This window comes from Strigops habroptila, chromosome 6 (genome assembly GCF_004027225.2).
Source record: "Strigops habroptila isolate Jane chromosome 6, bStrHab1.2.pri, whole genome shotgun sequence".
In the NCBI taxonomy this organism is placed as follows: domain Eukaryota; kingdom Metazoa; phylum Chordata; class Aves; order Psittaciformes; family Psittacidae; genus Strigops; species Strigops habroptila.
Window position 1 is genome coordinate 6,023,204 of NC_044282.2, and position 27,671 is coordinate 6,050,874.

Consider the following 27,671-nt stretch of genomic DNA (forward strand, 5'->3'; position numbering starts at 1 on the left):
CATAATTTAATAAAGCTTCAGTTCATGATAAGCAGAAGAGGGGTTAATCTTAATTTTTATCTTTTCACATCCATTTCATGTTACAGAAACTGCAGAGTTCAGACAATTTCTTTTGTAACAGAGCTACTTTGAAAAGTTTTCATCTGAACAAGCATCATCACTGGATGGCATTGTGTAGTAGTTGTGTCTTGATGTACTCTCACAGGTCAAGCTACAGTACTTGCTATCGCACTCCATAAAAGAAATTTGTTTTTTAGAGCTCTTATTATCATCTGCATATTTGTGTTCTGTCACAGTGACACAAAACATTTTGCAAAATGCAGTTACCATTTCCAAAATGATTTTTTCTCCCAAATAATTTACAGTTTTACGTTGAACTAGTCACTGAAGCTGGGAAGAGATATTGTCTGAAAGCACTATTTCTAAGATTTTTCCTCAGTACAATAGAAAGTCAGTCAGAAAATTATACTGACGAAGGACAAAGCAAAGTGAATTACAGAGAGGACAGAAGGGCACCTGGGTACTAGACAGACAGGAATTGTTGCTCAAGAAGGCTACAGTGTTGTGGGGGTAAAGGGGTGAAGCTTAGTGTTCAGTGTTCACTTGGATAAGTGCATTTGGTAACATGCTGGATGTCACATCATCTGTCTGTTTGTTTTTGTTTTTGTTTTTTTAAACAAAACAGAACAACATTGTGCATAGTGCACTAATCCACTGCATGTCTGTACAGTATATACACATTTGTATGTCCAAATGTCCACAACAAACCCTACTTGGAACAAGGGGTATTCCAGGCCATAAATAATGACTGCCTGACTCCTACACACTACAGTAGAAAGCTCTTTCTAATCACTTTCTGAATGGTAATTATCTTTTTTTTTTTTTTTTAATGGTGTCTGAGAAAGGGCAAAGGAATTTAAGTGAAATTCTGTTTAAAACAACATGGTCTGAGAAGGTTTGCAGTGGCTTTCCAGCAAGAAGAATGACTGCCATTTATTGGGTAAAACAATGTGTCTTCATTGTTTTATCCAATTTAGCTGGGCACCACTGTAACCCCATGTATATACACCAGCACATGGCATCTCAAAAAGACTACAGTCTGCTGTGCTGTTGCTGTTTATATACTTAGAGAACAGTCTTTTTCTACATGTCTTGAAAAGGTGATTTACTGCACTGCAGCAGTATTTCTCATCCACACGTTCGATTAATAAAATGTATTTGCCAAGAACCAGAAGGTTAAAGACACCAATTCAGATAAATGCAGGTGTCTGGGGAAACCGGCTGATAGACTAGGAAAGCAAGTAAACCCAGCTCTGCAGAATAATAAGCACTGTCAGAAACCAACTTCTCAAAAGATTGGAATTACACTAAATTCTTGGTCTCAGCAGAAGCATTTACATGGATTGCTAAAGACATTGGTACATTCGCTTTGTTGAATTAGCTGTGCTGTTTGGTCTGTACCACTTCTAGGTGTTTGTTACCCTCTAGATCGTTCTATCCGGATGGAGTGTGCCCTGCCATCATGAAACTCGCCAACTTCTGGTCTGACGGTGATTCTGTGGGGATCCCGTATCCCAGTGGAGATATGCACTTCTAGTCGACCTCTGTTCAGGAACACTGCATAGTAGGCCTGCAATGTATATGTTGGTATAAGAAGGTAAGTTACATTTGGAAAGAAATTATTTCACTTAGTTTTACATTGGTGTGTATGTTTTATCTCTTACACTGGTTTTTAATTTGCTCACCATAGACAAGATAGTGTAGTTTCAGTTTTGCTGCTGCTGCTGCTACATTCAGACTTTCTTGTATTTTTGTCATGAGTGGGTAAAATGAAGTCATGATGGAAAGCCTCATCAGTAGATTTAACTTTCTGTGTACCTTTTTGTGGTGAAGGATGGAGACTTCAAACCTACAATTCCAGTTTTTGCTGGTACAAGGCCTGGTCTTAAACCTGACTAGTACTGATCTCAGTGTGAGCTCTGTGTTTGGATGGCTGGCAAATCACACCAGTAGTTAGTTACTCTAGCAACCAGTATAATTTTGTAGTGGCTTTCAGGATCTAACCTCCAGTTACTATAGCAATGAGTGTCATGCTCATTTCTGTGACCTAAAGAGCTGGGAAATGATAAAGCAGTCCCTACCCTGAAGTTAATGTCAGGCAGGTGAGCAATTATAATGTCCTATCCCTGGAGTGTGTGCCTCCAGGTCACTGAGAGCTCTCTTCCAAAATGGGCAGGAAGGAGAATAATGAAATATCATTTCTCAGAAGTCCTGAACAAAGAAAGCATCAAAATAGTCTGTTCATCTCTGTGTAGTATGGCTTGTCTGTGAGGTTTTTAACTAATCAAGATTTGAATAATTTCTGACAGCAATTACACTTCTACCAGTTAGTCACTTGACCTCTGTAGGTACTTCCTTTGAACAGACTGACTCTATCCTCTTCTTCAGAAAGGATTTACACTGCAGATTTGTATTTATGTGAGAGAAGGAGAGGTTAGGGCACTCTCAAGTCTTATATCCCACAGAAGTGATCCCAAACAAGGGGCTTATCCTGCAGTGCCTTTTTTCTTTTTTTTTATTTTTTTGTCTCAGGGGAAACAGAATGATCCTTATTCCTGTATGAACAGGAATGAGAGATAATGATAGTGCATAAGTAGTCCTCAGAATGAGTGAAGAGCATTATTCTCTAATGTTTAGATTTGATTAAAAAAAAACCCAACATGAAAGAATCTATATGATAGAAAAACAAATCTATTGTTGTTTAGCAACAAGCAATGGATGCTTTACTATACATCTTTAAGAGAAAGTTACTCCAATGCAAAAAAAACCCCAACAATTCCGAGCCTCTATCAGATTCTCCATCAGATAAACGATAACATTAGAAATACTTTATTGCCAAGCACTGAATCTTAAGTATAAACATCTGATCGTGCCTTGAAACATATCAAGTTCAGTAAAATTGTGAGGTTTCTTATCTTTTGCTAGGTTCCTCATACCTGTCCTGTTTGTCTGCGTTTCCTCAGAGGGGCAGCTTTCCTTCCAGTGTACCTCCGCTTCCTCCTGGGAGGGACAACTGTGCCACTTGTGCCAAACAAGATTATCCCAGACTCATTCTTGGTGCTGAAGGAGAGGTTGATTTCTGTGCCCACGTCAAAGGACACAGGCTGCAGTTCCACAAAACCTGGCTTGGGGAAGCTAACTGTATAAATGTTCTGTAAGAAGAAGAGGACAGGAAAGTGCATTGGTAGAATTAAAAGCAACAGTATGAACATGCAGAAAGATTTCTTAACTAAAATAATAAACTATGTAAATATAACCAGTGTGAAGACATGGAAAGTAATAATAACCACTAAGCAATTTACTTCTCAAAGTGTTGTGCAAACACTAATTTACCTGTTTACATCTGGCATCATTAGAGTATTTCTGGAATCCCATCTTACAGGAAGGCAAAGTTCCAGTCTTATTATGGTATATCCTCTTGGATTAAAAATAACTGCTCACACATGGTTTTTTATATGAATGTTTTCCATTGAGTTAATACAGTGTGATTTTGCTTTTAAATCAATACAATAGATAATATAAACCATTAGAAACATAAACTAGATTCTATTATTTATTAAACATGCCGAGAAAATACTTTTAATTAACCAGTCATTACTGCTTCACTAAGCAGCACTGCTTTCTTGATGACTCAGGCTCATAAATGAAGCACTCATTGCACATGGCCCAATTCTTTGGACACTGGTAGCTATTAACACAATTTAAAGAGTAGAATATGTCATCAAATAATAAATCAGGGCATACTCCTGAAGATTTTCTGCAATTGCTGCCAATTAAGGTATTCTTCCAGATGTGGAAGACCACTCTATAGGAACAGGGACTTTTAATAAAGTAACTCACCATTTTTTCACTGCAGTAGAACTGTTTTCAGGTCTAGAGATAATAGATTATGCCAGATAAAATTATTGCTGATGATGTTCACCCTTCTCTAAAATCTGAGGGCTTTTATAAAATTCGGTGTATATCCAGTCTTTATCTTTTGCTTATACTTCTCTCTCTTTTTTTTTTTTTTAATTATCCTACAGACCCTGTTTTGTACAATTAAAATATTTAATTCCCAACACAATGGTTAAACCAACTAGTTCAAATATTACAAAATAACTTGGAAAACAAAGTACTTGCTAAGATTCATAGCAACAGATGAAAATGAACTCAACTATCCATTCCTGTTCAGGAAAGAATCTACAATAAATGAAAATAAATACGAATTTCTGTAGAAACTTTTTTCTGAAAACAAATTTGTAAGATGTAAAAGCATTTGAGCAATCTGGTTGTTTACAGTTTAGTTTTATCACAAGCTTTAAAACTTAAAAATGGCCATCCCATGACAGATCCATCTAGTCTAATACCCTGTCTGAGAGTCCTGTTGTGTGCTTTTTGCTCTGATGAAGGCCAGAAGTACAAGTGATAAACACAGCAAAAGAGGGTCTTCATCTTTATTTTGGCCCGGCCAAGTTCCAGTCACTGCTCAAAGGAAATTTTTGATGTTTTGTAGAAAAATGTTGAAAAAGCATCAGATTAACAAAAACTCATTTGGATTTACTGTAGTGGTATCTGATATAAAACTGTACATCATACATCTGCTTCCAAAACTACATTTCTAGTGAAGAAATACGAACTATTTATTGGGAGACAAGTATCACTGGAAATATTTTTTTATGGACAAAGACTCTTCCATGGAAAAATTATTATATTCTCTCCCAAACTTAGGGTCTGATTCCTTGAATTTTATATGCATTGAAAGCAAGCTAATTAGAAGCAGCAACAGTTGAAAATAAATAGACTTGAGTTGTATTTAAAGTTGAAATAACAACACCAATTTTGCACATTCTTAGTGATCAGTAAGAAATGTGCCTTCCAGCTTAGTGGTAGCTTGTAACAGTAAGTGGTCTAAAGTACCTGTTCTAAAGGTGACTTTGTTTCAGTTACACCCAAATATACTGTGATTTACAAACTACCTCAGATTTTCTGTAGTGAAGTATTTTATAATAACAAAAGAAAAAAAAAAATAATCCTTGGGGTTTATGTGCATCAACATTTCTAAAGGTTTTTGCAATAGTGTCAGTGCCTAATTCTATCCTCATTAATGTCAGTAATTCCCATGTTAGTCAGCTGAAACAAAGCTAGATGGTTGCTAAGCATTTCAGAAAATCCTACCCTTTAGGGATAGGGATATCACGACTGGCCAGGGATACTGTCCAAGAAGTTAGGATCTAGAAAACTGGGCTACTTGCTGATCAGACATATTCATCTTTAATGTAACTGTTCTGATTTTCACCTTAGATCCCTAGGTGCTTCTGAATATGCCTTATACAATTAATATGTTATACCATAAAATCAGAAACTAGAAAACATTTATACCCAGTAAGACCAAAATACAAGGAATTCAGACTAACCTCTAGTGTGCATCCTTTGGTTAGACCAACAAAATCAGGACTACTCAATATATTATATGGCGTCCTTGAAATTTCAATCTCTTTGAGACAACCTGTATATTTCTGTAAGTTCGCTTCAGGCCTAAAAAAAATTTTAGAAGTATAATGTGTTTTCAAAAATAGAGTTTAGGGAGAACACAGCCAGCCAGCCACACACACACATGCACTTTCAGATGCACAGATGCTTGATTTTTATTTTTTTTAATACACACATACACTCACTCACATGAATATATCCTGCCTGCTGCCGCCTGTCAGCACATATCGCACTCTGCTTTGCATCACTCAAAGGCGTAACAGAAGATTCCTCTCATCTCCTCTCCAGTTGACAACAGTCATCTTTTCCATTCCTCCCATCCCCCCCTTTTTCTTTTCTTTTCTTTTTTTTTTTTTTGTGAAATAGTGCTGTCACCTTTGGTGTTTAAATGCACTGAGTTATGAAATAAGTAAGTAATTTTTCGCTAGGCAAAGCAGAAAGATGCAAACTAGGAAAGCATAACAATGAGAGACCTTAACTGGAAGACAGATGTTTCATTCATCTTTCATTAGGATTCATAGATCCTAATGAAATAGGAACTTCAGCAGCATACAAACATTTTGGATGAAGTCTTTGCCAAAGACTGAAAAAAAAATTAATCTGATTTTTAAAAAATGTTTTAGGAATTCTTTACGTTCAGGTGGGCTGGCATTTGTTTTCTATGTATTTTATATTACTAGTATCTTTCCTATGAAAACTGCTGCATATTTTCTTATGACACAGCAATACATTTGACTTTCTCAGGCAGTTAAAGAACACAAAACAACTGGGTTTGTTACAGAACCTAACTATCCATCCAAGACAGGAATATACTGCAGTAGAATTGCAGAGTTCTATGGTTTGGCTCATCAGCTAGTTGAGAGAAGAAATGAGAAAACCCCTGAAAGTAACACCAGAGTTGGCATGCTTGAATGCAAAAGTATGATTTCCCAGGCCTGTGAACACCACCAGAGTGAGACCATAACTGCTGGCAACATCTGCACCAGGCTTGCAAGAAGAAAAGCCTTATAAAGTCACTTAAAAAAAAAAAAAAAGTTGCCATTCATACAATGGAGATATTAATTACAAAATAAAACCATTTTGCACGGATACTATTCAGCTGCATGTTGTGGTACTGAAAGCCATTCTTTGCATTACAGCCATCCTAGCAAGCATGGTGTAGAAGTTAAAGTAAGCATCTGGTTTACTAAAATAACCCATATTCTGCTTTACTTACAATTATGTACTTATGGTCACCTTTCATTTTATGTTTTTTTATTTCCTAGCTCTTCCCCAGTTCGTTTATAGACTCATCTTCCCAGCAGCTCAACAGTTTTGTTATACCCTTGTCAGTAGTGCCCACACTCTCCTGTCTTTGCCACTCATGTTCCTACCCCCTTTCTGCCCTGCCCTCACGCTATCCCATTACAAGCAGTTGCTGTTTTCTTGTAATTCCCAACTCGTATGAACTCTAGGTCCTTCCAAACATAGAACACTTGCTTGATGCTTTCTTAAGGCTTCATTCTCCCCTTGTTCCCTTCCAAAACATACAAAATAAGGTCCAAGTTCATTTAGAACTGTCATAAATTCTTGGCCTCTTTTTTTGGCCAAACTAGGATCAGTTTCAAGGCAACATAAGCAAAGATTTCTGGAGCTTGGGAGGAAATAATCTTTCTCAGGATCGGAAAGTGCGGTTGCGTGAAGCTGCATTTTTCCAATTGAAGCCAGGCTTTAAGCTGCGAAACATTGCGAAATTGAATTTATATCTGAGCATATTGAAGCGAAAGTAATGGACACAAATAGTTGCAAACTGAAAACATAGTCGGAAATAAGTGAACCCCCCTATGCCCGCCTCATCCTCCTGTTCTTAAACCCAGAAGTGGCAAATTTCACAACAATCTGCACCTCACTATCCTACCGTCCTCAGTAACTCTTTCAGTGCCTCCGAGGGCAGTGCTCCTTGCCTGACCTGGGACTGCACCGCTCTTGCAGCCTGGAGGTCAGAACCAAACTTGGCAATACAGCTTGCCATAGTTTTGCTTACGACAAGTTTCATTGTCATAAACAAACACAGCTGAAGTAATTAGCTGTGTGAGGAAAACAAAAGTTGTTTGTGAAGGTGTGTGCACAGCAAGTAACATGGCAGTGTTAAGCACTTGGGAGCAGCTTTTCTTGTTGCAGCAGGAGCAAGTTGCTGAATTAACAGCCTTAGCATAACAGCGGGTATAAATACTGCCCACACGCTGCTTCTGCGTTGCCGCCTGTGCTCTCAAGCTGCACTTACTAGACACATGCAAGTCATGCAAGTAATCTGATTATTTTTACCTTGCTTTCATACTAGGGTGAGAGAGAAAGAAAAAGAACATTAAAATTATATTAATTGTAGTGAATGATACTTATTAGGTTTAAATATTTCACAGTGAAGCAGATATACATCATCTACAAATAACACATAATAGATGGCAAGATTCCATATACACCTTCAGACTATAATAATTCATAGGGTTACTCTGCAAACAGTTACCTTAAAATGTAATATATCAGAGAGCTTTTGTAATGTGTTGCTATATTTGGTTGTGAGTAAAAGCAAACCATGTAAAAGAATTTGGCAGAACTGACAAGACCTGATAATTACAGAGTCACGGGTACCTCTGTGTCTATTGTTTGCAGTAGCTTAGCTTTTCCCTAACCCTCCTTTCACTATTTTTGATTCTAATTTACCGTAACATTCATCTTGCCCCAACAACTGATGAATCATAGCTGTAGGCAAAATGGTTACCGCAGGTCCCAGTATCTGTGGTACACTGATTTTCTAAGCAACCACAAAGGAAGTGGAAGATAACTACTCTAGACATTTTGTTATGCACTGGTGTGATTTTGCAATTACATAATATAGTGTTACATTTCATGGGTAAAATAGATCTTTTTATTGCTGGGTGATTTGACATCAGAGGTCAGCTATTAACCTAATAAATTAACAAGTATGTCCATTCTTTTAGTTGCCTGTGGACTAATCAGAACAGTTCCTTGTGCACTGACCAATTCAAGGCTGTCATTATGCCATGTAGCTAAAGTTGGCATAGATTAACGAGCTTGTTTCTGTGTTGCTCATCTGTTCGCTGTAGCACAGAATTCTCTTGTTCTTGTTATTGCAAAGCTGCTGATTATTCATTGAAACCTGAAGTAAGTTTTTTGGTCTATTTAAAGCCATGTACTACAGTCACTAAATTCGAGTAGCTGCAATCCCATTTCTTTAGTTTATTAAAGCTTGTTAAAAGTTTATAATTAATTTTATAAATTAATAATAAATTTACAATTAATTTAATATTATAGATTATGCAATATTTTAAAAATAAATACTAGGAATAGAGCATCAGAAAGATGGACTGCACCGTTACCACTATTTCCATTGTATTTGTGTAATGTGAGCTGTGCGCAATATATTGAAGTACACAACATCATATACAAATAAAGCATTGGTCTGCTGTGGCAATATAGGGTAAATTGGGAACTCACCATTCACTCACTGCAAGTGGACTTTACAAATAAATACAGAGAATAAGATTATACTGCATGTACATCCCATTACCAATAGTAAAGCAATTGGTTTGAGCCACGTTACCTTAGATTTCTCAGAGTTGGCAATCCCCCAAAATAGATTTTCTCATGCCCTTTTAAGTTGAGCCCAAAGTGGCTGCCTGTGGAAGTTGTTGCTATGGTCTCTTCTTCATTGGTGTCTATGTCTACAATTGATATGTTGGCTGGAAGACATTTGAGATTAGTTTCAAAATATCACACATGAACAATGATGTCTTAAGAAACCAACAGAGAAATATTTGGAGGGTAAGCAGATGAGGGGAGAGGCAAGGAGGGTTGTATTTTGCAGTTAAGACACTGGATTTCCAAATTGTCAGTTATGGGCAGGGGGAGACCTGAGCTTTCCTCTGTTTCCATAACAACCTGAAAAGCTATTCTGTATGCTTTATTTTTATGTATTCTCTAGACCTGTTTCAATTTGGTATATTCTTTATGTCAGTGTAATTTGGAGCTAACACTTCAGGACAAAGTCAAGACAGAAAAGATTATTTTACATTTAATTTGTGATTTCAGTCCAAAGGTTGTCACTTGAGCAGGATTTTTTAGTGCAAAAGTTTGTTAAGCATTGTCATTATGTGCCTTAGAGATCGGTGATCAGTCACTCTAAAACATTTTCACACCCAAAGCAGTCAGTTGCTGTCATGTCTAATCTCAGCCTGGAGTCAGTGATGAACTACATAAAACCATCCTATCTAAATCCTTGTTCCATGTATATTTTTAATGTATGGATTAATACAGAATACAAAGTTAAATGAGAGAGACAAGACACAGTGAAAAATGCTGAGCCGCCCACAAGGAAGACAGGGATATTCTACCATAGGGATGCAAAGAAAGGGTTCCTTTCCGCCTTCTTTCCTTTTTTTTTTCTTTTCCCTTTACTTTTTTCTTTTCTTTCTTTTTTTTTTTCTTTTTTCTTTTTAATTCAGACAGTTAAATGCAAGAGATTTCTGATAAACTACACCACCCCAGCCCCCCTATCTAAGGAATGAAATGAACCTTTCTTTTAACTAAAAAAATGACCAGCCTGATTTCTGGTTTAAAGATGGAATAGAGTGAGTTTGGAGATGAAAGACCTGTCAATGAAACCAGATTTCAAAGGGAGGACTGGCTAAAAGAGGTAATGTATAATCCTTGGAGAGGACGTAGCAGTGGGAGGATGGGAGGAAGAGTCATGCCTGATAGAAGCTCTCCCCACAGGTCAGTCTCTTGTAGCAGCAACTGACTAATAAATGCCTTAAGAGGGGGAAGGGATGTGCAAAATCTGAACTCAAACTACCTTTTTCAAGAGTGACAGAGAACTGAATGAGGGATAGACTTTTCTACTGTACCTCACTGTATGTAGATTAATTTTCCTTTCATTTCTATGCCTGTATCTTTTTTATAAACACAGGATATGTTTAAATGGCATTTATAAATTACAATTATGTGACATTGTATTGACACCACAGGAACTCACCTTGCTTTTGAATTCTTGACAGGGTGAAAGATTTCCATTTGCCATCATTATGATTTTGGTTGCTGGTAACAGAAGCTGTACCTGAACCCAGATCGTAGCTGACTTTTATACGTCCACCACTGAGTTCTACACTCATGAAATCCTTCTATTAATGAAAAGAATTAGATACACAATTATGATTCTTGTTCATTTTGATAAAAGGTATATGACATTAAATAAACACTTTATTTTCCTGGATGACAATAAACAACTTTTTTTCAAGCTTTTAAAAAAAAATCTACTTAGGCATTTACTGCCCAGGACTGTAATGTACAGAAGTCTGCTGCCAAGGAGTTCTTTTTCCCCTTTACTTCTCCTTTGGATTGCTAACTTAGTTGGAATTCTGCTAACGACGACTTAGCTGGAGTTTTCATGGGATGTCTGTACTTTTATTTTCTTAGACTGAAGACAGAAATGCACATTATGATTACCTGAAACTAATACTCACCTTTGAGTACATGTCTGTACTACAGCTAGTGCGTTTACTACAAACCTCGGCTAGATTTAAACTTGCAAGGCAGAAAACAAGAATAGTAAAAATGGTAAAATGGGCTTGTTTTACCAGGGTTTACAGAGAGTAATCTTTACTGATGGAACAACAGAGAGCTATGAACTGTTGTTCTCATCAACCACTGACACCACCATCATGGCAGAGACTGGAGACGGCTGACTGGAGCAATGGAATATGCTGCAGTATCTACAGAAAAAGGACAGACAGGATACAAAGAGCAAAACAAATAGCCAGGGAATTGGATAGCATGAAAGGCATTAAATAAGTAATGGAGGAACTATGACCCAGGACATGAATGCACCAGAGAAATTTCAAGTCAAAATTATGATTTTGCTCATGGCCACTTCCACCTGTGCTCAGATCTAGGAAGAATGAAAATATTTTACCATGTGCTGAATACTTACGCAAAACTGTGATAATAATATCATGTATATGAACAAAAATTTATGTTAAGAAGAAGAAAGTGACATTCAACAAACTCAGTGTTCTGGATGTTTATGCATGTCTGTCCATGCATCACTAGAAAGAGCATCCTCAAAGCTTTTATACAGTGGGACAATAGCTTATGAGATAAACAGTTATCAGGGACCAGTTGCCTTCCGGCTCTCAGTGTTTTTCAGAAATAATAAGTAAATAATTTCTTCTAGAAAACGACATAAATTAATAATAATTATACAAAATAATTATACGAAATCATTTAAAATTATTACATTAATTATACTTTCAACAGTCAATTATAAAAGTTAATTAGAAAAACTATGTAAGTACTTCATTATCAAAATAAAATGTTATCTTTTACTATAGTCAGTCAGGAGGAGCATCCTTCTCCTCTATAATTTCAGCAATTCTCATAATTTTTCCCAAAATATAGGAATCTGAAATAAGACTGATTTGCACAAATACAGTTTTTGTAAAATACTGAGTGCTTAGTAAGTCTTCAAGACATCAGTGAGAACTGCTGTACGTAATTTTTGGCCCATATCAAATACCTAAGGAAAGGGCTCTGTTCCCAGTCAGATATGCAAATCAATATGGATCAGAGATGCTGAAGCTGAGTTATTCTTGATTCATGTGAGGATCTGGCCAGATGTCTTTATAAATAACTTCTCCTTGTTATCCACACACATTTGATAGTGTATGTGAATAAAAACCATGACCAGCTTTATAACTAATGTTTCTATTCTCAATTTTAGCTGTAAAAGGGGCCATTTGTAGACCTTATGAAAACGTCATCACCATCACGTCCTGTTTGTTGCACCATTCAGTTCTCTTTTCATGCCCCCTACATTAACCACAAACTTTTTCTTTCTATCAATCAGGAGGATTTCTATCTAAGGCTTGTCTCTTCCCATATTTGCTCTGCCCTAAAATATCACATGATATTTTAACCTATGAACATACAACCACAACTGACAATGTTTGCATGGGTAAACATTTTGGATGAATGAAAATTAATAATTTCAGAAAAGATGGAATTCCTGTTAATCTAACATAATGCTCCCTAATCAGTAAACACTAAGTGGTCAACTTCCACACTATAACATTTGTCTTCACTTGGACAGCAGAGAAGCATCATACCAGGCAACATCATACCAGGACAGTGTTACATTAAATTACTATTTGTCTTCATAATACATTTAATTCAGCCACTGCAAAGATGGCATGAAACCTGTAAAGAGTGTGGGAGTTAACTGGTTGTTCTTACCAAGTCATCAGTAGCAAGATACATCAGCAGGGCATTTGATGAGAAGGTCCTGAATTTGAACATGACTGTGGAAATATTGGGGTTCCAGCGGATCGGGCGGCTCACCATGGCATAGCTGTCACCATCGAACTGGACCGTCCCTTCACCATCTGCCACCTGTGGGCTGAAAAGGGGCAATTCCAATCATTTTCCTTTGCCATATGAAGTTGAAAGAAAAAGAAGTGGGGGGCTAGGGGAGTGAGAGAACACCTCTCTGTAAGTGCAAGGTCAGCTTACCAGCTGTCCAACACAAAAGCACATCTGCAAGGAAGATGGAAGAGGACTATGTTGTATATATTTCATGGTCTGTAATGACTCATTTTGCAATCCTCAATGTAAAATAGCATTATGTACTCTTCCATCTTGTAATAAGTATTGGCTTTTTTATTGTTAGTGATTTTACAACTTCTGGAGGATCCCAGACTGAAGACCCTGGGAAATGAAAGTCTCTGTCTACCCGCAAATTACAAATATCACAAGAATAGAAGCATCAGTGCCTCTACAGTTTTTGGCATTGCTGTCATTACAAAACAGAAAAGATCAGTTTGTTTGATATGATTTTTATTATAGACTCTTTGTCCATTTCTGTCATACAGATCAGATAGCTGAAAGATGGCAGAGGACCTACATGTGTAATATTGGCCAGGAACATGTTTCCCATTTATCTTGGCACAACATATAAGGGTCTTGAATGTAGTTCTCTCATCTTCCATATCTACATTTAATAGTGAAGTTTTTCAATTAGATTTTGCAGGAGAACAGGACTCTGGTACTGGAACAATTGGTTGATGTAAAAGGAAATTTTGATAGTTTTCTACAAATCTCAAATCCAGTATTCTTTTCTTTTCTTTTCTTTTTTTAATCTCCCCCTCACATACCCCCCACTCCAAGCAAGCAGATCTACACTATCACTGAGAAATGAGAAAATCAAATTTAGGCAGAGATGGACATAAAGGTCTAGGCACTTCCGTTAGGACTTGATTGGAACTGAAATGCATACATCTATCCACCATCACACTCCTTAAATTTCCACCTAAGTGTTAAGGGCCTGTAGTCAAGGAAATCCTTGGGTATTTCCAAAATTGTTTCAGTTCACAACTGGAATTTCCATCACTTTCAAAGGGCTAAGCCTTAGCAGGCTGTCAAACTAGGCTGCTAGTTTGAAAAGTTGCCTACTCTGAATTTCCGTGACTGGGTCTACAATTATTTTACTTAATGCAGCTTGAGCTCTGTATCGTATGCTGATACTGCCGAATTCAGTAAAAACCAGGAGCATCTAAGAGAACAGTGCTGCTTTCATGTAGTGGGTCACTGTGAAAGCTACAAACAAGGATCTGAGAGACCCAAGCCTGTCTTCTTTACGTGAAAATTTGCAGGACTATGCTGTATTATCAGGTAGTGCTTCTGTATAAGGGCCCTCAGCTTTTGAAGCTTTTTAAACAGACAGTGCTCTACTTACCTGACGGCACATCCTTTGCAGTCACCTTCGATATCCCTGAAATTCCACAGTCCTATGGGCTTGCTGTCTAGAAAGGTTTCACCCATGCAGCCAGTGAAGGTGGTGACTCTTACAGCATCTGACTTCTGTAACAGAAAACACAGACCTCTTAGCATTCAATTTGAAGTGATCTACTGTGTCTGAAAGTATAACTGGTATGAAAATCATGAATACTAAAAGATGCTTATTATTTTATATATCAAGAGTAATATTTAATCTGAAAAGCCCTTCTACATGGGAACTGTGAGCAAAAATGTGAGCTAAGCTTTCTCTCAATCAAAACGGAAAACCCATTTATATTTGGACTCTGGGAAAGGCCTAGGCAGAATGATTCCTGGAGAACAAGGAGGTGCCCTGGCTTCCATGTCACTGTCAGTGTTCATGGCTACACAGAGAGTTGTCCACTCCCACTTGTTCAAAGTGTATCTGGGTTTTAGTTTAAGACGTCATAGAAAGCACTATGAGGATTCTTGCCCACAATACAACAAGTGTTTCTACTGTCCTTAATGCTTAAAAGCCTGGAAATCTAGCAGATAATCCAGGCTAAAAGACCAACTTTGAACTTAAATGGTTACACCTGTAAAGTTCATGCTGCACTTTTGATGCAGAAAAAAGTACAGATGGCAAAGCCATTAAAATTCATATCCCATCAAAACTCATTAAGCTAGGGTCACGCACATGGGGTAGTGCTCATTAGATCATAACATGGTGCCATCATCAAGGTAGTAATATTTGACAGTACACAGAGTACTCATCTCAAAATTATCCTTCTAAAAATACCTAGTTTCATTTAAATTTCACTTCATCAATATGAGCTGATTAAAAATCTATACACTTAGCTATTTGAGATAGACAAACACCTGCTGTTTTCCATACAGCAATTACAAATATTAAGATCTTGCAAGAGACCATGGAGAAATGCAACTTGAAAATATTCAAGGAAAAGTATGATTCAAAAGACTTAATGCGCCAGTGATATTTCCCAGGGTAATTGGGAAGGTTTTAATTAGCAACAAGTATGAACTTAATGTCACTTCTGAGAAATTCATGACATCTAAGTACCATAGTCTTCTGCTCAAGTCAGATGAAAGATGTTTTTAAAAACTGAAAATGAGCCTTATTTTGAATACACAGCAAAGATGCATGCAAAAAGGGATGTGGACAAAATCTGAGGACAAATCTAAACCACTCCAAACCCCAATAATATGAAAAAGCAGAATTCTGAGACAAAGATTACAAAAAAATATCAGTGACCTTGATAAATATCCAGAGAGCTTCATGGTTTTAGAAAAGTCTCAGTAAAGGTCTTAATTTTCTGAGCCTGACAATTGTACCACATGATGACAAAAGTTCCCCAATATGTAAAGTTATCATTTATCTTTTAATTTGCAGACTGCATATGGACAAAGCAAATCCAATAGTGTTTAAAATTTTGAATTACAAATATACGAGTCACATCAAATGTACAATACACTGACTTCCTGTGGCTGCCCTTTATTAAACTGGAGGGGGAAAAAAAAAAAATCGGGAAGGTTTTCCTGAAAAAATGGAGAATTCTCCAGAAAATACCTATACAACTCCTACTGAGGCTGAAAACAGCTGTTCTGGCATTAGACTTTCGCAGCATCCACAATTCCTGTTCCAGTTCAGCACTGCACCTCATACTCAGTCCTACAGCTGTCTTACATTCTGAATTGTACTCACTACCCACCTCTGCCTCACTATATCTAACTAAAGCAAAAAAGAAAAACATTCAGGAAAGGGTTCAGATCTAAACATTACTGTGGTCCAGGTCCTTTTGTCTACCCTGAAACATCAAAAGCCCTTGAACCATTTCCCTCTAGAGATTCTGCTAAATCTCTAACTTTTTCCTTAATATGCACTTCATGAAGCTTCATTGTGAAGTAATGCTTCTTGAACACATATTATTCAAATACTGTTAGTGTTTAAATATTAAATAAATACCCCAAATAAATACTACTGAACATGAAGAAATAGAAGTAGATATAATACTTGAAAATTCAAAATAATTTTTCCTCTGACAGTCCAATTTAAGTGAGATGACCTTTGTTAGGAGTGGTACCATCTTTTATTGGAGCAGTAGGTACCAGCTTTGGGGCCTGGTTACTCAGAGCACATATGATCTCTCTTCACACCTTTGTCTCACTTTTTCTACATTAAACTGTAATACTAAGAGCTCTTAACAGTAGAATATTTATAACACTTAAACCTAGAGATGACGTCAAGTAAAACATGCATTTTTATTAGTCTAATGTGACAGCTTTGCTGCAGAAATGTGGACTAGGCACAAGACTACTTTACGCTGTGGCACAGAACAGCTCTTGCTGAATTTCTTTATCATCTTTGATTCTCTGAATTCCTAATGTAAACACAATAACTTTTTTGGAAGTAGAATTCAGATGAAAGCTCTGGTCTGGAAGGTTTGATGTTCTAGAGCTGTGTACATACAAATGGTATTACTGGTCCAGTACTTGCCCCAGCTGTCTTCTGATAATTCAAAAGTCAAATCTAAAATAAAATTAAAGTAAGGTTTGGGTTTAGGCTGGCATTTGAGGTTGAAGGCTCATGACTTTTTGGGGCATCACCCAAAGACAACAAGCTAAAACCCACCTGACCACACATTTTCTAGGGTCTTAACTGAGTCAACAAAATTTAAATATTGTATAAATCAGCTTCTCAGGTGCCCTTCTGAATGCAGAACAATAAAATTACTTGTCTAATCATAAATTCTGGCACTTATGATTGTTACCTGAGCCAGTCTGTGTTCCCAAGCCTGCAGTCAGACTCTGACAGTTAAGCATTTTAGTGAGGTGGGCAGATGCACAGATGCCCTATGGCCTCTATGGACTCATTTTATTTGGGCCTTTGGTTATTGCAGCTACACAGCACTGCAAACACTGAATAGTCCTGATTCAGCTGAGCGGAGTGTTTATTCCACTGTGTGAGTTATTACAGCAAGTAAATAACAGGACATAATGCCAATGCAATTAGATTTGATACTGGTGAAAACAACAATAGAAATTAAAATTTATCTATTTAGCAAAAACCCAAGAACGAAAGAAAGCTGAGAAGTAAATTCAGTGGAGATAAAACACCTCTCCCTGGTTTATTTCCATTCCCTTTGAAAAAGGGGATCAAAGGGACAGAGTGCAGAAAGCCAATGAGGCCGTTCTGTTTTTTGTAAGTGTGTGTCACTAATCTCTGCGGTACAGACCCACTTTTAGCAACTGATGATTCATTTATTTTAGAAATATGTTTTGAAGTTTTTTGTTTAGGGCTAACAGAAGAAAGCAAATACCTTTAGTTGCCTCTAGCTAGAAAGCAGAAAGGTAAAGAGTAAACCAGAACCTCTGTTTAAGGCTTTAAGAATGTAGAAAAGTTGACAGAAAGGCTGTTTTTTTCTAATATGCAATCCTTCAACAAATTCTTCAATTCACTTCTTTGCCTACTTCTCATATGATATCAAATTACATAAAAGAAAATGCATGGCAGTTATTTACACCCTTGAAGTTCAACAAGAAATATCAAGATTCATTTTCAACACCTGAAAATGTTAGTGTTTTTTTGTGGATTCATTTCAGATAAAGAGTAGATCTGAGTTCTGCTAATACGGACTGACTTACAATTTCCTAGCCCAAAATCTTATAAAATTATTTCCTGTTCCTGTGAATGCTTTTCAAAGCCAGATATCTCACTTAAGTTAGCTGGTAGTTGTGCAAGTCTGCTCAGGATTGCTTTTCTGTGTGTGCAGAAACCGTGATCAAGTTCTAAAATGAAGTTACCTGACAGTGCTCCAAAACAAATGGATATCTTTGAAGCTAAAGCTGGTCTTCAAGACACTGATTTCAAGCAAATGGAATCTACATTGTCTGTTCTTCTTGTATCCCTGATTTTGTCTTTGATTCTCTCAAAATGTACACCCATGCTATTCTCCGTAAGAAAGGAATATGTCTATCCACATATTCCCAAGCCAGAAAGCTGAACTTTCTAAAAACTAGAAAGTTGGACCATAAAATGAAAGTAGGAATTACTTGTTGTTTGGTCTAAATGCTGCACCAATACAGTCAGCCACCAGGCTTGTGATTAGAAGTTAATAGCATGGACAGAGAAACTTCAGGTCTGTGCACCTACCTATGTAGGCAAATCCCAATAGTGTTTGAAGAGTGCACGCGTACTATTTGCTACCAAAGCCTTGCTACAACGATCCCAGTGTACTAAAGTTTGCTATTTCTACTGTAAGCAACAACAAAAATTGTTCACGTAAACAGCCAGTTAATACACTAGCACCAGACAAGACATTACCTTTATTTTTTCAGTTAAACCACCAACAAACAGCATGGCATTAGCATCCACATCCAGAATGGTATATCCAGGTGGAGAGACAGCACTGAAAGTGGCTGGCACAATGCTGGCTTTAGGACCATCCAGAGCTCTCACTGATATTGTGCCATTTTTCCCAGTCCTAGAGATTTTAACAAAATAATTTAAGCATACAGAGTCAGTAGTTAAACCAAACATAGGAAACATCAATTTTAGATGGCATCTTATAATAGAGGCATCTATTACTGATTCGATTATGTTCCCTTTTGATACAAATGAATAGATTCTTATGCGTGGATAAGTTAAAGACATGATCTCAGAACCAGGTTTTTTGTCATCTCAGTGTCCTTTTTGAACGAAATTCACTATAAAGATGAAGTGGAACTTTCTCTGACAAAAACAAAGAAGTGTATTTTTAAAATTTTTGTGATGAAATTAGTGTTAAGTAATTGTTTCTTGATGTAACAAATGATGTGGGCAAGGTTCCACGTTACATTTCTGAATTTCATAAGGTTTGTTAAATTATACTTGAACTGAAATGAATGATCATGTGATAATTCTTCAATTTCCTTTACTGTGACACACAGGGCTTGCATTTTCTGCAGTGGAGTTCTCTGGCTGCTTATCAAACAGGCCCAAACCTTGGTGTGTTTAAGGATGTTACCTCATTATCCACTGTAAATCGCATCAAATATCGATGGTAACAACAACAATAGAATTGGCCATTTGTTAATGGTAGCAGCTTGTTTTCTACTCCTTAGGTTATACTAATATAGTAACTGGCATGGAAAGAGTTTGCAGACGTATTTTTACAATAGAAGGAACAGAATGTGCAGAGAGATGATTCCTCCTAATCTTGCAGGTATATGGAAAGGTATTTCAGAGGAAACTCAAATAATTTTGAATGTTTTGCAATTCTCTTAATATTACTTTAGCTTACACCAGTATGGATAGTAGCTTTCTATACAAAGCTTACCAAGTATCTTGTATGTTCCATAATGTGGTAGAGGAGTGACTGGGAGATGAGATAGGAAGAGGGAGATCACATACTGTGGATTTATGGGTAACTTTAGAAGTTGCTGCTTTATCTAATTTTTTTTAATATGATGCTGGATTTCCCATGACCATTGCCATGTTAATTTGGAAATACTTATCATGCCTGTTCTGGCAACCGTAACCAGCAATGAAACTCTCAGCATGGATACCAATATTAAATGGAACTTTCTAACTTATATGCTTGATACTTAATGCAGAAATACACCATTTTAAATAAACCTTACTTTCTTTTTCCGTAACAGTTTACAAAGAGTGTACACCTATCAAGAGTGACTACCTATTTTTCAGATTACATGCAGTATTTTGCTGACTACCCAATTAGATTTTTAAATTTACACAGTACTTTTGTAAGTCATCAACATTAGATTTCAAAATACCATTCAGGAACCTCTGCTCCTTGACCCCTCGAGGGCACAGAAAATATTCAGTGGAAAGTATGGCTTAGATTTGCCACAGTAGTTTAAGACTGAATTCTTGCTGAGTTGAGCTGGATGTGTTTACTGTGAACCTGTGATTCAAGCATCCTCTGTCCTCAAAGGAAGGGTGCTGCTTAAAGTCTGTCATTAACAATTAAAACAATTGTAATAATTAAATCACACTTGATTAAAATCACAAGTAATCAGGTCCTGCTCCTAACTGAGGCCTGCTGAAATCAAGTGACATTGTTTCATTGGTCTAGCGAGTCTCAAAAATATTCTGTCATCCATTTGACTATTTCACAAAATTGGCATTGTTTGCATGTTGCAAACCTGCTTTAAATCATTTTGTCACATACTGTTATGCCAAATTTTCCTTTGCTAATTGATACTTTGATTGATTGCAGTTCTTGATGCCAATCAGATTTGCCTCTGTAAGCAGGTAAGTAACTCTGTAAGTGACATTTTTTACATTTGTGTATCATCAAAGTATAGGGAATTCCTATAGGAATATACAAATTTTACTTCAATACCATAACAAAAAATATTTTCATGATAACCTCTGCACTTACAATAAAATTCAAAGTATTAATATGCTTTAAATAAAAAGATGGTGAAAATTAAAAATGTCCCTGAAAAACAGATGCAGTAATAATCCCTTTAGTCTTAAAACACTGGAAACTTTGGTACAAACATTAACTGAACATGTTTGATCATTACTCAATAGTCAACTTTGTTATATTTAGATTTCATTCAGTATGACGAGTGACCTCGAGAATTTCACAACCTCTGTGACACCACAGCTCTTCTTTTTAAGGCCCTTTGGGATCCTTGACTAAGAACTGCTATCAACCTTTAAACCTGCTGTATCATTGTGTGTCAATGCCTGTCACCACTGAAATAAACGGCAAGATTCAGAAAGACCAGAATTTCATCCTATGTCCCCATTCTAAGTGGATGCCCTGCTCCGGCTGTTGAGGCAGCTCTGTCAGGTTGCTGAAAAAGTCTGTGGCTGGAACTGAGCAGAAATTTGGTGAAAAAAAGTGAGGGAATGAAATGAGTAAAACTCTCCAACAGCTTATTAGGGCAGCGAGGAGTTATCAAATGGACTAAAATGTTCAAAGTTGAACATTCTTCTGTAGTCTGTGTGATTTATGAAGTCTGCCTTGAGAATGCAAAATCAGTCTCAAGCTCTTCGTCTTTATCCCACAAATCCAACTAATGTGTCTGCAATGTAATTCTCCTAAACACTGCTCTGTACTTCAGATTTGTGCAGCTGTAATTGTTCTAAATTGCTGATACAACAGTTTGTGCAAAACTAATGGCATGGACACCCTATATATCCAGAGCAACCAGCTTAATAGGCGATGTGCTTTTGTAGGTTGTGTGAATTTTTATACCACGTCCTGGCTCTATATTCTGCTGAAGCAGCTTTCTTGTAAATGAAAGTCTGGCATTATTGTGTTGTGAAGCTGTTTTTGTATGCATAATATGAACTGGTAAAAATTTCAACAATTCGTATCCTACCCCAGTTTATGTTTTCCTAGCAAAATGAAGTTTCACTAAGCCAGCCTCTAGAGATGGTGCCATAATTTTATTTTAATTCTCTGCTCTGAAAGGCTGATTTCTGTGATTTCACTAAGTTATTTAAACTGGATGCCATTTTCTCCTCTGAGAGCTATGGATGTAACCGCAATTAGAGTGCTTTGTTTTCTTTCTCCTTCTTTCTTTCATTTTCTGATTATGTTATGAGTTCTATATTTAATACTATGTGAAATTAACTGTAACGATGCAGGAGGAATTACTCAGCTTCAAATCAAATTGCAATATAGATGATGTTTTCTAAATTACTAAGATCTCTTCAGAAGAAGATAAAGGATATAAAGTTATGCAATCTGTACCCTGTAATTATTACATCGTGTCATGTGTTTGCTATTTGAATGGAAAATATAAGCTTCAACTAACAAATGTGGAATTTGAATATTAAGGTATTTATATTTTTAAAGGTCAAAAGCACTCAACAGCTGAGCTCAAATTACAAAGTATAGCTTAACTTTCCAGAATATTTCATCCTTGAGTTTTCATAAACTGTATCTTTTTAAATATCTCTGGTTTTAAGAGACATTCTGCCCATGGAAATGGCATTTCGAGTAAGAATCAAGATACTGGTGTATGACACACAATTCATTTGCACTACTGTATTAAGACCAGAAATTCAGAAAAGCTGCCCCTCTTTGAAATTCAAGGAGAAAATAATATCTTTGAGTGCCAAACCCTGTAATTGATTTTAAAAGGAACCTAGGTGAAGGTAAACAGAAGGGAATATAAGCAGTCATAGCTTGTTGATGCTAGAGGGGAACTATGTGAAGAAAAAAAGTTCTTGTCACAGAATAACTCAAATTTCAATAGTAATTGTAGTGTATACACTTTTGGAATGATTGGATGTAGGTTCAAAAGCTTTCATTAAACCAGAATAGAATTTCTCATATTTACAAAATCATCTTTTTTTAAAAAAGTCAATGCTTCAAACATAGCAAACCTTTCCATGTAAACTTGAGGTATACCAACTTGAGGACAGTGGATTAGAAGCAGAACTTGTTAAATGTAGCCATTTTTTCTTTAGGAACTACATCATGGAAGTGAAATATATACTTGCCTAGAGGCTTCAATCCGGTACCAAAACCCATCATCAATGGTCAGATCTGGATACTCTACCCGTCCAACACCAGATCCCACATCCCACAGAAAGCTCACCTTGCCTTTGCGCATCTCTATGGCCAAGAAATCAGTCTACATGTAAAATATGAAAACAGAAACAATCTCATACTTTAGTTAAAGTAAGTTTTTCAGAACTCTTCACATTTCATAAGGTCTAATGAGGCATCAGAAACCCATATATTAATAGTAAAGTATGAACATTAATTCTCATAGTACTGTAAAATGAGAGTCTATTTTTCCTGCTTTCATTGGCTCAAACAAGGAATCTTAAGCCAAAGATGGCAAATTGCTTCTGTCAGTGACATGCAGAAAATGGCTGCTAGATTTACAGAAATGTAAATATTGAGCCATCAAGAGACAGATTTAACTCAGAGTAACATTGTTTGTAAAACATCCATTAGATGGCAGAAAGATGTCAGGATACTAGGCTAATACACAATGCCATCTAGTCTCTTCATTTCATATTACATAAATAAAATACATAGTTCAAAATGTTAGAACTAGAATACTTTTCCAATTTACTGCATTATTATTGATTATTCTAGAAGTTGGTCTGCTATAGGGCTCATGGGAAACTGAATCATTCATGATTATTATGCTTGAAAGTTTAGTCTTGACTTAAAATTACAATAAATAGCAGCTTTGACATACGCAAGATGATTAGCTACTTCATTCCCAAGGGAAAACTCACAACCAGCCCCAGAATTACCCTGGTTGCGCTGTGAATTTTAGAGCTCTAATGTAGTCCATTTACAAGTCTCCCATTTCCTATCTAGGTAAAATAAAAAATATTAAAAAAAATATTTGCTGGTCATATTTTGGAAGTCCCCATATTAATACCAAAGACAGTAAATGACTAGGTTATCTTAGGCTCTCTACTACTGCTTTGAAGCCTCTAGGATAAATAAACAAATAAATAAATAAATAAAAGCCTTTCTCATCTTCTGTATTTGTCAGTAGTCTGATTTGATCCAGCAACCCTGAGATGAAAAGCAGGAGACAAACTTACAAACTTGGCACTTCCAAGGTAAAAAAGCAGATTGTCAGCAACTAAAGTCTTCACATTGACAATGACAGTGTTGTATGTTCCCTTCTTTATTTCTGGTCTGTATGTGCGAATACAATTGCCTCCAGAGGACACGGACACTTTGATCTTCAAAAACAACCATAGTAGAAAGAATTCAGTTTACTGCTTATTATTTCCGAAATAACTTTAGATGTTTCCAAATAATTATAAGAATACCATACTTTTTTCCCTTCATTCCCATTTCTGTGTTATATGCATCAGAGAGTTGCTTGGTTATGCACAGGAGGCAGGAATGCAATTTTCTTTCTGTGTTTGTTTGTAAAAAGGAAATAAAAGCTCTTTCTGGCATTCAGATTTGAAAGGACGAACAGTATGGATTAGAAAATAGCTAGAAGATATACTGGCCTAGTGCAAGCAGCACTGGAAGTCTAGCAGTAGAGGTAGCCTGTAAGCAGAATGTGCAGCCAGCAAAACAGGCAACACTCCTAAAGGAATCACAGCACGTTGCTATCGGGTAGACCGGATGACCTAGTTTTCCTTGTAATATCTTTGATTATGCCAATTTAAGACACCTTTTAACAATTACTTTTAAACCAACAATTGTGTCTATCACTGCTTTTACATAACCCCTAATGGAGTTGATATTCAATAACTTTCATTTTCATAGCAGAGTGACATATGCATCTGGATATGCGTGCTAGTTTCCTCAGGCTCTGAGCACAGATAAAAACAGTGTACTGTTTGCTTTCATAATGCCAGCATAGGCATAATTACAGTATAATGGTATTTCAATTCCAGCTCGACATAGTTATGTATTACAGTAGATGTACATACTGGTATAACCTTATGCTTAGGGCAAACTTTGTCAAAAAGGAGATCCATTATATGACCAAACTCACAATTTCCCTCTCTCAGAAACACTGAGCAGTTAAGTACTTCAAAGCCTTCAGACAGAGAGAAGATGAATATAGCAAAACCATATAATCAGCGTAGCCTGTCACATGCAAATTTCATTGAATATATGGAATACACTTCTTTTCTAGGATCCTATTATTCTGTAGATTTTTTTTTTCAACCATTTTTTCAGGAGTTTTCTTAAGTACCATCTTCAAGAATTTTTTTCCTTTGCTACATTAGGTTGCAAGCTGAATAACCTTAGTATTAACCAGTTGATCCTTGAGTTTACAGTATTACTGAGTCAGGGAGATGGACTCCAAACTCATTAAAAGGACTAGAAATATATTCTTAACTCAAGTTTAAGTCCTCAGAACTGCTACTGGACAATGAAAGTCAAGAATACAGGAAAATCAAATACACTCAGCAATTTCAGCGAGTTTGAGATGGTGTCATTCTCAGGTAATATAAGGTCTATGAAACGAAATCAGGGACTTAATATCAGTGCTGAGGCAAAAAAAATACACTGTCATTTTCACAAAAAATCAATGATGATGTGATTCTTCTGCTGTACTATCATCCACAATACTTCTTCAATAATAACCTCTCCAGATACATTCCTATGGATGTTTTCCATTTATCAAAGACATGTTTAAATGAAGAAACAAGAGAGAGTGAAAATCATCAGAATATTTTCTTTTTATCTAGAGAAATTATACTCCATTATTTGCTCTCTTTACAGATGTTTAGAATTAGAACAGATTCACCCTATGGAAAAGAAATAGGGAAGTGGAAAATGAAATCCCATCAATACTCAAAAGGGCATCTTACTGAGAAAGAAGGCTTACCGAATTGGCTTGCTTCCGAGCTTGGTTTATCAGCTCTTTTATCTGAGAAATGTTTTTCCCTAAGTTATCCTGAAGTTCTTTAATTGGCTTGATTTTATCTAGCAGGCGATCTGCTTCCTTTTCTAGGGTTTTAATACTGGAATCTGCATCAGCAACTTCGTAAGAAAGAACAAGACAGAGTTTTAGAGAGTAGCGTCAGAGAGTAATTATACACTGTGATAAGCAAAATACAAGAAACTTCTGCATACACAATACTCAGGTGACTGTATATACTACTATGAGGTACACAGAGACCAGGAAGCTACCTGAACAGACTAAGATAATTTAAGAATATTTAGAATCAAGTTAAAGTGGCAACAGTAGCAAATGCAGGTGTTAAAGCAGGATTTTGAAGTGGTAACTAAGCTTCAAGTCAGGATGATACTAATGGAAAACATTTCTTGTAGCAAAATACATTTATGAATGCAATACTTTAAAAAAAAAAAATCCAATTTTGAAGAAAAATATTGGATTAATGAAAATTGGTTAGTTTCCATTAGTAATTTCTGAAACAGGGTTAGAATTAATTTGAAGTTAATTCTTGAATTCACTATAATGGCCACAACTAGAAAAATGCTTTATTCTGATCACAAGTTTAAAATTCTGTATAGGTACTGAAAGCAGATTAAAACCCAGTGGCAGTAAACTGCAAATATTTTCTTTTTTTTCCAGGTGAACTTAATAATTTCACAAGGACATTTTTTCTCTCTTTTTCTTTAAATTTCAAATTACTCATTTTCCTCTCAAGATACAACCAGTGAACAATGTCCTCTCTTTGACAATCCATCAGCAGATTTTAGGATTACAGCACTTGGCTAGCATGAGGGCATGGGTTTGTGTGGATGACACTGAAAGGGACAAACCTGCACTTCCGAGAAGAATGTATATTGAGAATGAAAATTAATAGTAATAATGATGCTTATATAAAGCAAGAAAGTCTGCATATCTAGTTTTTGAATAGTCACCCAGGTACTCATACCAAACCTTCAAGATGCTCTAGTGAAACTAGTTACCAAGTCACTTTATCTCAGAGTCTTCAAAAAGCAACTATTTAACTATTTCAATGAATGTAAAATATAGAGCACCATGCAGAAGCTTTGGTGGTAAGGAGGTTATCATCGTTTACTGGAAAAGGCACAATGAAAGCAGCAGGAAAGAAAATGTACGTACTGATTTCTGTAGGCAAGATATGGAGACAAAGAAAAGAGAAAAAACAGAAGATAACGTAAGAAAATGTTTTGAAGCCCTAAAGTGAAATGTAAAGTAAATTAAGGGACAGGAATAGTCTAGCAAAAACATATTACCTTTTATGTATTGCACATCTACATAATAAAAATTCAGGGCCTGAAATTTGGCATACAAGAAAGGCTATGTTTACTTCAGCATGTAGTCATGAGGCTCAACATACTCACTATATACATTTGGAGTGTTTTTTTCTGCATTCACTTTAATCTCATTCTGTAATCTGAGTATCTGTTAGCAGTTTGAGAGTGGTAAAAGTATACTTCTGGAGAACATCTTCCAGTTAAGATTTATAAGCTTTATCTGACATGAAAGAATTTGTAAGCGTTAAGACCACTCCTAATGTAAATGAAATAATCGTGACTAGGAACAATCAGGAGATTTACTTCTAAATTATTGCTCCTAATCTCAACTAAAATACTAAGATACACACAGTCTTAGAATACTTGGGCTGGGACAGATGGCCTAGTCTAAATTCAGCAGTGCCAAGAAATTATTGCTTTTAGGCGATTTCTCAGTGTTTATCACTACCCTGCCAGAGGCCGTTACCTCACAGTTCTGCTTGTTCCATTATCTGCCATAATCTAACCATGCTATTTCAATCAATAACTACTTTTCATATTATCTAAACTAGTATGGATCAGTCTGCCTGATGGGGATTATACCTGGGGCTCACACATGCATTTCAGTTGATGAGGGATCAGGAGTTTGCAATAGGCAGGCAGTGACAAATA

The 27,671-nt window shown here is 36.4% G+C and overlaps 1 protein-coding gene and 1 long non-coding RNA gene across 2 annotated transcripts in view; one reads left to right on the plus strand and one right to left on the minus strand.

Moving 5' to 3' along the window:
- The window catches only part of LAMA2 (laminin subunit alpha 2), a 369,886-nt gene that overhangs the window by 20,874 nt on the left and 321,341 nt on the right, over positions 1–27,671 (minus strand). Inside the window, 13 exon segments of the mRNA XM_030489189.1 lie at positions 1,482–1,630; positions 2,997–3,212; positions 5,457–5,577; positions 7,837–7,848; positions 9,134–9,272; positions 10,565–10,709; positions 12,820–12,982; positions 14,318–14,442; positions 18,680–18,839; positions 22,826–22,959; positions 23,897–24,040; positions 25,657–25,811; positions 26,866–26,871. Coding sequence (XP_030345049.1) covers positions 1,482–1,630; positions 2,997–3,212; positions 5,457–5,577; positions 7,837–7,848; positions 9,134–9,272; positions 10,565–10,709; positions 12,820–12,982; positions 14,318–14,442; positions 18,680–18,839; positions 22,826–22,959; positions 23,897–24,040; positions 25,657–25,811; positions 26,866–26,871 — 1,669 coding nt within the window.
- Positions 1,569–22,064, plus strand: LOC115609254. Its single transcript, XR_003991788.1, has 3 exons — positions 1,569–1,657; positions 20,577–20,611; positions 20,916–22,064. It is a non-coding gene; the product is annotated as an uncharacterized LOC115609254 (long non-coding RNA).